The sequence below is a fragment of the Gymnogyps californianus genome, chromosome 8 (genome assembly GCF_018139145.2).
Source record: "Gymnogyps californianus isolate 813 chromosome 8, ASM1813914v2, whole genome shotgun sequence".
NCBI classification, from domain to species: Eukaryota; Metazoa; Chordata; class Aves; order Accipitriformes; family Cathartidae; genus Gymnogyps; species Gymnogyps californianus.
Genome location: NC_059478.1, coordinates 29,468,905 through 29,481,314, shown reverse-complemented (window position 1 = coordinate 29,481,314; position 12,410 = coordinate 29,468,905). Strand labels below are relative to the sequence as shown.

General features: G+C 39.5%; 1 protein-coding gene across 2 annotated transcripts in view; it reads left to right on the top strand.

Annotated features, from left to right (window-relative positions):
- Window positions 1-12,410, top strand: part of RAB3B (RAB3B, member RAS oncogene family) — a 57,899-nt gene that overhangs the window by 5,248 nt on the left and 40,241 nt on the right. The window contains exons 1-2 of one of the 2 annotated variants that reach the window (XM_050901049.1): window positions 1,248-1,280; window positions 2,926-3,120. In XM_050901049.1, coding sequence (XP_050757006.1) covers window positions 1,248-1,280; window positions 2,926-3,120 — 228 coding nt within the window. Of the gene's footprint in view, window positions 1-1,247; window positions 1,281-2,892; window positions 3,121-12,410 lie in introns of those variants that run through there. The other variant, XM_050901048.1, reaches the window with a different exon arrangement.

Genomic DNA, 12,410 nt, shown 5'->3' with positions numbered 1-12,410 from the left:
GAAGGGAGGGGAGGAGAATTGGGAGAAAGGTCTGCTGGTTCCTGGCTTCAGGATTCAAGCGCAAATTCAGGGGCAGCCCTGTGAACTCTTTCAGCCCAAGTGCTGGTGGAGTACAGCTTCAGTAATGATCTGCAGAGGAGTAATCAGTAATTAGTACTAAAGTCCTTTCAGTTTCACTCTATTGACCAGAGGAGGGGAAAGGGAAAAGTCAAATTTAAGCAAGGGGATGGAATTTTCTTTGAGATTTTTGTGCTCCGATGCTGCCTCTAATGATTCAAGGAGCTGGCCTGCAGCATCTTCAGCATAGCACAGTGGCACGCGCAGGCCAGCGAGTGTTGTGCTTCTATGACAACAGCCCCACGTTCTGTGCAAGTATCATTTGATCTTATTTTCTGTATTGTGCTTCTAACAAAGCTGCTGTAGCTGGCCACATTCTGTAATTGCTTTTTTAACTGAGATCTGAAAGTTGCATTTGTAGCCAGGTACACTTTTGATTATAGCAATCTAGGGGGGTTAATGGAAGCAGCAGTGTTTCATTTAAAAGATCAGCTTGGAGCATGTGGACAGGTTCTGCGAAGGCAGGGGTAGAAAGAAGATATTGATTCCTGTATGATTAGTGGAATACTTCTTTGTTAAAGGTTTGCCTCTGAATCTTTAAATGACCAGGCTTCAAGTGATGAGGGCATCTCACTTTTTCAAGCCTCTGTGAGTGGAATGGAGAAGTAGAGATTTTTAATTTTTTTTTTTCTTCTTTAGCAAGTGCACGTGTGTTCTCAATGGCATTTGTGGAAGTTATGTATGTATATGAGGAAGATAAATTACTCAAATAGATAACTTGCTACTGTCTTCCAGCTTGGTGATAGTACAAATCAACTAATCGTCTGGACTCATAATTTTTGCAGCTGAGATTTCTAACATTTGAACTGAGGCAGTGAGTGCATTGGCCTGAGTGTGTGCATGGAAGTCAGTTGGATGTTGAATTTTTCATTCTAGAAATTCCTGTTATGAACCACAAGACATGGGGAGAAGAGCCCTTTTCTGATACACTGGTGAGAAGAAAATTTGTGTTTTCTGGAGTGCTTGCAAAGGACTGTAGTCTTACACACTCTTCAGAACTTCAGCTGCTATTCAGTGTCAGAGTTGTGTTGTATGCTACAGAGAACCACTTGTGGGAAGATTTTACTACATTCAGTGCAGCTGTTGACTACTGAGCTACTGATAAATTTCTTCAGAAACTGTCCTTGTTAATGCAGTCTGTGAACGAAATGCCTGCTGCACCAGCCCTTTTGTATGTGAGAAAGTTGCATGTGTTTAATCAGAGATAAACTGTCATGCATATTTTACTGAAGTTTAAACTGGGCTGGTTTTGGTTTGTTTCCCTTCTGTTGGGAATTTAAGTTAAATTGTCATCCCAATTTAAATGGCCTTTGGACAGCATTTTGGTTTATAGCTGTTTAACTACAGTCAGTTTTGTTCTGTTTGTTTTGTTTTGTTTTTTTCAGTGAGTGGGTGAAGTCCTGTGTGCAGGTGAGACTTGCTAAGAAGGAGAGTATTTGGGCACATGGTGAGAGTAGACACTGGTGGGATTTTTGTTCCCAAAGGTGCCCATGAACCTGAGTGGAGAGGAAAATTAATTTATTTCTTTGGATGCCGGGGGAAGAAGAGACTTCAGTCTCCGCTCAGCGCTTTCTGACACTGCACACAAGTAGCTCATGTCCTAGTTTGGATGAGCAGCTGCTAATCAGACCTGTGCTGTCATTGCCCTAGTTTGCATAACCCTGTGACTGGTTATAAGGAGCCGAGACCTTTGCTTGTTTGATGTGGGGTAGATTTTGAAACAGCATTAGAGATTAAAAGTGTGGTATATCTGTTAAAAGCTAAAACTTCCTTTTTCTCCTCTCTATAGTAATTTCGTCTGTGTATTTGTCTTCTGCTCTGTACAAACAGAGATGAAAAGTCAGGGCCTTGTCTTCTCCCATGGAGTGTCTGAGCTGTGTACATTAATGCAGCCAGGGCTGCTCAGTGACTTCCACTCGTCTTGATATTTCAGATTCTGCAGTTGTTTTTTGATTTCTGAATCCAGTTCAGCGTCACAAGAGAAGGAGGGATCTCTGAGGCTGCATCTTCCCCCGTCCCCACCCCACTAGCGTCCCCAGCTCTCATGTCCCCATAATAAAAAGGGATAATTTATCTGTTCCAAATGCTGCCTGCAGCCCCACTGAGCCCTCATATTTTATGCAGGTGCCGTTTATTTTAATTGCAGTCTTGAGAGTAGATAGGTGTTGGATGGATTCAAAGTTTTCAGCTGAAATTCCTGGTGTTTCATCTTCTCCATTGGTTGGTTTTTTTTTTTTTTCCTTCTGTAAATGTTGAGGACAGAACTTTTCTGAGGATAAAATGGTGGTGGTGCATGTGCTAGAAATGCAGATTTTCCCTAGTAGTCATAAAAGGAATTATTTAGGTTTACCTGGCTTGGAGGCTGCTTAATGAATTGCATAGTTGGATGCACTGTCAAAGATTTTAGTTCCTGGTTGCAGTACTCCAGTTTATTAGAGCAACAGAAGTGGCACCCTGCCACAGGAGTAAAGAATGCTGTTTCCCCACTAGTATTTGAACAATCTGCAATAGCCATCTGTTAGTCTTTTAAACACAAAGCAGTGCAACAGGTGTATTTCTTGGGTTTGGAAATCTTGCCAGTACAAGTGGATAATAGAAATTTAAAGCCAGGATTTAAAAGAAGATTTCAAGGTGTCTTCCTCTTTATTCGGCAGATATAGTGGTTATGACATTGGAAAGAAGAGAGATAAGCTAAACATATGGTACACAGTTAAGGAAAACAAATGCTGGACTGCTCTTAACTCTGTTCTTTTTCAATGTTTGTAATTTTCTTAGATGGCTTCAGTAACAGATGCCAGATACAGGCAGAAAGATACTTCAGATCAAAATTTTGATTACATGTTCAAACTCCTGATCATTGGCAACAGCAGCGTGGGTAAAACATCCTTCCTCTTCAGATACGCCGATGACACTTTCACACCAGCCTTCGTTAGCACAGTAGGAATTGACTTCAAAGTGAAAACAGTTTATAGGAATGACAAGCGGGTGAAGCTGCAGATTTGGGTAAGTGCCAGCATTTTCAAAAGTGCTTTATATTAATCCCAGCAAAGATACAATGGTAAAAAATAACTTGTTTGGAAGTAGGTTTTTGAATTAATATAGACTTTGATTGTTCATAAGTTTTGTGTGGCTGTAGCATTTGTATTCCTGCAGTATAGCTAAGTTCTTTTTGTATTGCTGTCTCGCTCAACTGGTGGGACTCCTGATACGGTCTTAAGCAGCTGCTCTGTGTTCTCAGGAGTCAGTGTACTATTAAACTGCAACAAACCCAAAGCAGGTCTGGAGCCCTTTAGTAGCGCTTTTTGAGTGAGCACTAGTAGGTGAAGAAATTCAGTGAGCGCTCAATGAGTGAACTCTACACATAGCTTCTACTATCAGCTTATGTCCTCCAAATAAGGTACTTGTATCTACCTGCAACTCATGTACCTGCTCAGCAGTGCGAAGCCAGCTCACTTCATCCATCCAGGATTCCTCAGGGGGAAGACAGAGATATGGTTCAAACCATCTCTGCTGACACGACTTCTTGGTAAATCAAATGGGAAGAGAACTTGGGCAGGTAAGCTGGAGGCTCCCTCTGCTCAAACACCCAGTTGAGCGACATTTTCAGCCTTTTTGAATTACAGCATCCTAACCTAGTTAAAAAAACAGAAAAGTTCCAGAGCTGCAGAGTGGCAGACCAAAGCCAAGCAATTGCTAAGCTCATGGTGTTCCTTTTTATGGAAAGCAAGTGTTTTCTTTTATTCTACTTGCTGGCAAATTACTTAAATCCTACAGTGTGAATGCAATTTATCCTGATGGTGCTTAAACCCTCTGTGTCCCAGTGAATTACTCAGCGTGTTTAAAAAAACTAGGCTCAGGTTGCTGTGTTTTAAAGTATCATGGGGCTCCAGCTGGAATTCCAGTTTGCAAAATTCTTCTCTTCTGCTTTGCATAAAAAGAAAAGATCTCAAATAGAAGATAGGCTGATATTCTCTTAAACAATTTCAAAGGAGTTAGCTCACTAACTTGAAGTAGCTGTCTACTTAGTAGTTTCTCCCACAAGTTAAGCTTAAAGTTCAGGCTTGAAGATGAGTTGAAACTGTATAGCTTTTCTACCCAAACCCTGCCCCAGCTACAAGCATAGTGTTCTAACTGATCTATATACACTTGATTTATAATTCATCTTTAATTATTGCATTTAACTGTAATATTATAGTAATCACTTTTTTTAAATTTATTGTGCTAATCTTGAATAGTCACGATAACATAGAATCTAAAGTGAGGAACTCTTTAGGAACTCTTCCCCCCCCCGCAACAATATGATTAATTTTATTTCTGTGTTGCCGGGTACAAGGTACAACAAATTATTTAATAAAAGATCCTCTTCATGTTGCAAAATTCTGGCATTGAAACTAATGTAGATAACCTGGCATGAAACAGTTTGATTTAATTTAGGGTTTAGGTAATAAGAATGCTTGGACTTCAGGCCTTGTAAGCAACTAAAGACAATTTCCATCCAGTTTGTCTTAATCTCAGAACATGAAATTCACTAATAAGTTGTGTGAAAGCAAGACAGAAAGTACCATGAAATATTTGGGTTTTTGCAAAGATACTGGGATTAAAATGAATTAAGCAATAATTTTAATTAAGTCTGTTTGAAGGCTTTGAGGGGAAAAGGCTTTAATAACCTTAAACCTCTTATGAAAAGAGATATCAGGTGGATTCCTCAGAGGGTGCTATCTATAGGACCTGTAATATTGGAGTTACCAACACTGTTGATTTAAAATTTATTTTCAGTAAAAGGTTCGTGTAAGTGTTTGACAGTTTCCAGAGTGACTTGTGCTCTTTTCTTCTTTCTGTGCTCCTTGCATGGTTTCCTGATGTGAGGCATGATTTAAGGACCTTAACAAAAACATTAAGTGTGTACCTCTATAAAAAACACAGTATTTGAACTTGTTTACCCCCTGCCTGTCCTGAGACTAAACTTGTAATTTCAATGTATTCTTCAGGGTACACGTAGTAGTAGTGGGGGCCATTAGCATACCAAAACTATGCGTTCCTATGTATAGGAAGGAAGAGTTTTCTTACCAACCTGTCTTCCAATTACTTTTTAAAATTATTTACGGCTGCTATTGAATTTCTGTGAGTGTGGGACCCTGCGGCTCCATTGAACACTTTGCTTCTACTTACAACTTTCCAGTTATGTTGACAATTTTTAATTATGCTCCCCCTAAGCTTGATGTTAAGTCTTACCTGAATCAGGTTTAATGTGAAACTAAGTGAAGAAGGAGAAGGTACAAGTGTTTAAATGAACCACTTCAAATGTCTTTATAAAATCCCGAGAGGAGCACTTCTAGGAACCTCTAATGTTCTTTGCTCTGCAGAGCCAGGTCTCTCTCAGTTCATGGGTGCTTGTGGAGCTCTTAAGCGTATGCAGCTGTGGCAGACTGGAGGTGCTCAAGGGCTCTGCACAAATAACCTTGTTTTGTGTCCTACAAATCTCAAGGCGGAGGGGAAGTTACTACTGCTGTGCTGTGATCCAGAGAGATCAGTGATCAGTGGGACTTTCTACATTGACTTTTGCCTGTGTTGAACAGAAGAGCAGAATATATGGGTGTAGGACGCCAGCTACAAAGAGCTTCTTGTGTTTTCTTAAAGCTAAGAAAAATTCACATCGCTTCAAGTGCCAAGCAGCTGCATGTAAAGACTAACAGCGTGTCGCTGTGTCAGTAAATATCTTTCTGGCCTGTCTCATGGTTAATATCTCCAGTAGAAACTGATGAGTGTTTTTAAGCTAGAGATGTAGCTTTTGTGTTTGCGCTGAGTCTGAGGAAGTCTGTATTTTGTGAATCAGCATTTGACAAGCTGTCAAATGTAATGATCAAATGATCACAAAAGACTGCTGCTCTGTTTAATTTTGATGTCATTAGTGGGCCTCTTGCTTTGTTGACATTAACACCTCAATTATCCAAATTGATATTTTAATAAGAGTCCTATCAGTTGTGCTAGTGACCTACCAGTCTGGGAAATGATCTGCTTTGAAAAGACTTGAAAGGAGTATCTCTTGAGTTTGAGAGGAATGGGACATAGCAAAGATATTCATGGTGTTTTTAAGGTAGAAGGATAGCTCTGCTGCTAGAGAACAAAACAGTAAAATGGTCCAGAGAGGGGTTATGTGAAATAATGTTTTGTAGTTTTGGGGTTTTTTTTCTTTAAAGAACTCTAAGATCAGTTGACTGTGTTTTAATTTCAAGTCTTTTCTGTCTTGTCTAGGAATGGTGGCTTTATGTAAATAGAATAAATAACCTTTACTGAGAAAGTTCATTTTGTAGTTGGATGAGGTTTGGTAATTTAAACATTTCTAGTTTAAAACATTACTTACATAAATATATTTATATATTATGTAGATATTCTAATATCTACATAAATGTAAGTCTTGGATTAGAATTTTTTTATGCCACTGCCATCTGTAATAATACTTTCATATAAAGCATCTCCCTAATGATATATTTGTAAGGAGCTGATTTATAGTATCTCTCTGCATTTGGGGTGTATGTGTGGATTATTTCCATCTTGACCAACAGTTTCGTATTCCCAGAGTTGCTAATTACTGATTACTGAAGGAAAGCTATTATATTTTCATCTAGGTATGTTTTTTTATTATAAATAAATCTCAAAGGTAACATTACTATATTCTTAGCAAATGCATACAGTTAATACTCAATGAAGCGTTCAGGTTGCCTAGCAGCTAGAGAAGGCCACTTTGTCCAGATCCAGATGGAAGCAGGGTGAATGAATAAAAGTGATTTGGGTTTTAGGTGAGAGCAATGTGAGATTTCTTTTTTTTCCTTCTTCTGTGCGTTTGTGTGTCTGTTGGTGGTAAGTAATAATGGTGGTAAATAGTAACAACAGCAGAACTCTTGAGCAATGTAGCATTGAGGTTAACTGCTGAGGGGCAAACTCTGGTCCTTCATGCTGGCCCAGTCTAGGTTAATTCCATGAGCTCTCTGGATAGTAACACAAATTTACTGATGGAAAATCATTGACAGTGTTTAGCCCAAAACGCTTGCACACCACAACACTTTGCACACCACATATGTGCTTTGTGTGAGGAATTTCATTACACTTCCATTATACTTTTGTACAGCACCCTACACAATGGAGTCTCATTTTCTGTTGCACATACTACACATAACATGATTAATAATAAACATAACTAAATACAGGGTTTGGCAGCTAATGTTACAGTTGAAACTACTTTCAACCCCCTTTTTTAAAGGCAAATAGAGGTTAAATTTAACTTCAGGTTAAAAGGCAAAAAGGATGTGATGTTCAGATGGAGACAGCATATTTAGACTGCAGTATGAATTTTCTTTTAAGGTGCTGCTTATCGGATTTAAACTGCTAGGATGTGGATAGCTTTTTCTTTCCCATTAACAAAAATGTTTCCATGGCTTAACTGCTGAAACCTGTAGGATTCTGAGATTAGCTGTAGTGGATGTCTGAAACACGTGTTACAGCTTTTGGGCATAGCTGGGAAGAGGGTGCAAAGCAACATCGCTCTGTGTTTGTGGGAAGGATCTTTACAAACAGAAATATGACAACTGCTAATTATGTTGAGTGGCAGTTACCATTACAAAACAAAAAAAGTGTAAACCAAAATAAAACGCAAGCTGCCTAGCCATCCAGAAGGCAAATATGCAGTGTTTTTAAAAGCTTTTTGTATCAGTTGTTGCCTGGATGACAGGATGTTACTGTGCAGCTTGCCTTCCCCTATGGGGAAGGGATTCAAAGAAGTAACACTGGTAACAAAGTTCTTTTTTTTTTTTTTTTCCTTCATTTAAAGGAGGTAAAATTAGAACACTGTCATACTTGATTGTAAATTTTAATGTTAATTGCACACTTAACCAAAAGCTAATTATGCATTTCAGATGAGAGAATCATCTATTCCCCTAGCATCCCATTCCCATCATGTTTTTGCTAAGTTCCTTATAAGCACTGACTTTAAACTTGAATGCTTGCACAAAACTTGTTTCTAAAAAAAGAGATAATAGGAGTTCTCTAATTTAATATATAGATGCAATAGCAATGGATGTCTCTAACGATCTAATGGGCCTCATTCTGCTCAGTAGATTCACAGCTGTTGTGAAATCCTCTGATTTGCTGTTTAGACTAAGAACTAAAATGGACAAAGTCATGATAGTGAAAAGAACAGGTTGGTCCTTGTAAGAGAGGCAAGGATTACATCTTATTTGCAGTGTTGAGGACTAACTGGGTTGCAGGAATGAAAGTCATCGGGGGTGAGTGGACGTAAAGCATTACTTCTGATGTTAAACCACAATGCAGAATATTTGACTGAAGAGTTACAGTAACAGTGTCTGTGATTCAGTTCCAAGGTCTTGGTTATATCTCAAGTAATAATACTCCTGCTTTGGGAAGAACTTGGTGCTCATGCCACTCTGAATGGTCTTTAAGATTAGAGTTGCAAGAGTGATACAAGGGAGAGAAATAAAAACTTAACTAACCACCCAGGTTTTTATTTTTATCCCACTCGCTATTGAATTTATTTAACAGCCTAAGCTTGCTGAGCAGGGCATTCCTGTGTTTGCAGTTAAACGGTTGACATGGAAGGTTTATTTCTGTTTATAGTTAATCACTTCAATCCCATTGTTATCTCATTATAACTCTACATTACCATGAAGGTCAAATTCAACTTCAGTCTGAGCTCTGTTACCGCTGGAGTTATTCCTGCTTACTATATTGGATTTACTCTCACTGCAAGGTGTAGTATCTCTTTTTGTGCTACATCTTTTCAGAGTTACTAGGTATATGGAGCATTTGCACTTGTTTTGTGCATTTCAGTAAAATGAAAAAAGTTACAATATTGCATTCAGAGGTACCAGGCTGTATCCAGGAGCAGGGTTGAGTGTATTTGTGTTAGTTAATTAAAAGCCGCTGATAGTTGAAAGGTTTGGGCCTTTTCTAGAGGAAATAGGCTGATGTTAACTGGTTGTCCAGCAGAGGAAAAGCTGTACGTGGGAAATTGCAGGGGAAATTCTTCGGTTGATGTAGTGAGGCAGTTAAGCTTTGAAAAGACAAATGGGTTGCTGGCCTCCTGACATTTTGCATTTATTGCTTTTTACAGCAGAAATTCAGAATAGATATTTTGTAATCATTTTACATCAGGTCTTGGACTCATGTGCCTCAAAACGTTTTCCTGTTGTCCTTTTCTTATCAGAATCACTCTTTCTATGATTTTCTTTCACAATGTTATCTTCTGCATAATGACTAGGTATATTCTGTATTTAAATAGGCTTGGTTACACTGTGGTCAGTTACGAGATAATACAGTGGGTGGAATTTATGATTTCTTATCGTATTTGTCTCAAGTGAGCACATATTTAAACTGCGTCATAAGTTTTTGGTCAAATGAGAAAATATAACTATTTGAGCTTATTCACATTTATAACTTCCATGCATTGTGTTGTCTACTGCAGTGTCATGTTTATGCAACGCTTATGAGTAGGCTGAATGGCTGATTTTAGAGATACAACAGGAACCTGAGACCACAAAAACTGGTTTTCAAATGTGAGAAATTGTACCCTGTAGCACAGCTGGAGTACCCAGGAGTTTAGCAGTGGGTACTTTGTAATTTATTTTCTGTTTTCTAGCTATTTAACATCATCCTGATTCATTAAACAGCGTGAACTAAGCTTCCAGATGTTGAGCACTGATTTTCTGTATTTCTGTTAGCAAGGCTATTTTCAGTCATGTGGAGGGAAGGTCCTATGAGTATCCCTGAAGCACCTTTTGATTTGTTAGAGAGGCGAATGAGTGATGATCCTTCCAGCACAGGCGGAATGGTGACATTATTCCCTACCCACAACATAAAATCATCTGTGGTTTGGTTTTTTTTCTTTTAATAACCAGGTCCCCTGGAAAAAAGGACCTCTTACCTGGTTATTGTAGTTAAATTGTGCTGAAGCTGCAGTGTAACCACAGCGTACTCAGAGATCCACCTGACTGCCGTGTGTACTTGTGTTGGAGGGCAGCGGCGTTGGACTCTGCGGAGGTGTATGGTGCTGACAGAAGGAAACATGGTGAGAAGCACCAGAAATTGGACAAAAATGCAGCATGCTCCTGCAGTGTGGAGGACTGGGAGGCCTATGGCTTGCTGGTTACATTCTCCCATCTGCAGAACAACGTAACGTTTACCGGGAGACACTGATCTCAACCTAGATTTCTGGTGAGCCGTTCTGGCTGTCCAGCAAGTATTAATGAGTGGCAAAGTGGGAAACATATAAATCCTGTTTTGGGATAGATACATCTTTCAATAGCAGCTTAGCACCTTGCATTTTATAGTCAGGGGCCACTGCAGCCTGAAAGTGTATCCTAGGCATCCTAGTGTATCCTTCTCTGCTCCTGCCACAGTCTAGGCTTTGCTGTGTTGCTAAGATGTTCCTCCTTCCAAATGGAGCTGCTGGTCCCAAGTGTTTTACCTATCTCACACACGGCATCCTGTGCTTCTGTTGTGCTCTTTCATCTTGTTTGAAAAGTCCTCTAGTTTTGCTAATTCTGCTTCACATCCATTTCTTTGCTAATCATGTATCAGATGCTCACTGCTTTGCTACTAATTTATGTTAGAAACTGAAACAGGAGGTGGCAAGTGTTTGAAACTTGGGAGGAGCAGGCGTAAGTGGAGCAGATAAATGCACTATGTTGTGAGCTGCTGTGCTTTATTAACTGAAATAACTTCATATGGTGTACGACTCGTGTGATTAAACTTTGTGTATTACTTAAAGAATGCTCAATGACGGTATTTTCTCAGCCAGATTCTGGCTGGCTAGTCACTCTCACAAACTGATAGAGACATCTGTACCAGTGCTAGAGGGTAAAGTCACGGAGAGAGAGCAGTGTGTGTAGATACATGTATGTACATATGCTACTGATGTCTATAAGGTGCTACTGCCTCTCTGCTTTTCTTGTAGCCAGAGTGATAAAATAGAACATACAGGGGATCTGTGCATAGGATGTTTACTAGGCGGGATATTCACCCTAATGCTGTTTTTGCTCTTGCATGTGCTTATTCAAAGATCCACCTGCTGCTTCCTCTCCTTTGGTCCCTACGTTGGTGATAACGCTGTGGCAGTTCTGAAGTTACCAAGTGTTCGAGTGCCATGGTAACTGCATCCCGCTTGGCTGACTGCCAGCGGGCACTGAGCCCTTCCCAATTCTGAAAGGAAGCAAGTGCTCAGAGTGCCAAATTGTGGTAGACTGGCGTGAGTCAGCTTTGATAAGTCCATGGAAAGTCCTTTACCAAGGACTGCAGGCCTCTTTTTTTTTTTTTTTGAGGGAAGAAAGAGAAATAACTCCCATCAAATGTGTTTTGGATTTTTTTTTTAAACTCTAAAACTGTCCTACGTTATAGAAAAGCTAAAAAATGCATTCCCATTGGAATTACCACCACATGCTAAATTGCTTCCTTGCTGTGCATTTTAGCCTCATGCTGTACACGTTTCTGTAAGGCTATACCACTTTTCCTATAGTTTTCTCTTGGCTCTGTGTTATGCACCCTGGCTTGCTCTTGGTGAAATCAGCACCTTTGTAAACACTTTTGCATTAACTGTAAGGATAGTTTTCGCAGAATACGGTCATAAAAGAATTTGAAATAATGGAGTTGTGCATAAGAGTGAACAAGAAGAGCTGGGGGAAAGAGAGGAAGTCAATTTACTTGTTTCCTTTTTAAAGAAGAAATATTCTGACTAGAATATAGCATGCTGGTGCATCAATTGATTACATGGAATAACAACACTGGAAATTTACAGCCAAGCAAGGCTAATTAAGGAATGCATTTTCAAAGTCTGTCTTGTATAAGAGTGGAATGATGGACCTTAACCTTTATGCTTCTCTTACCCTCTCTCAGCCCTTGCTGTAGAACTACCAAAACTGTGAAGAAAATCAGACCTCACCATGTTCATGTATATGTGTGTACAGTTAACTTCTGTTGTTGTTATCAACTTCAGTTATGATAATGGTGACAGCCCCGCAGAGGTTAACTGAGGCTAAGTGTGATTTGGGCTGTGTAGTCATGTAATGTCTTGACAACTTGGTGGACAGTACAGGTGGACAGAATCAACCCTCTCAGGAGCTGTCTCCACTATCAGCAGGTGTAAACACTTTTATTTGTTCAGTATTGTTGTAAAATACAAACTTCTTCAGCTGGAAGTCTTTTAAACTTGCTCTTTGCTCCTTTTGTAGAGGCATAGCTGACTAAATGGAAGGCAACAGAGTATTGGGAAGCAAGAAAAGAGCTAG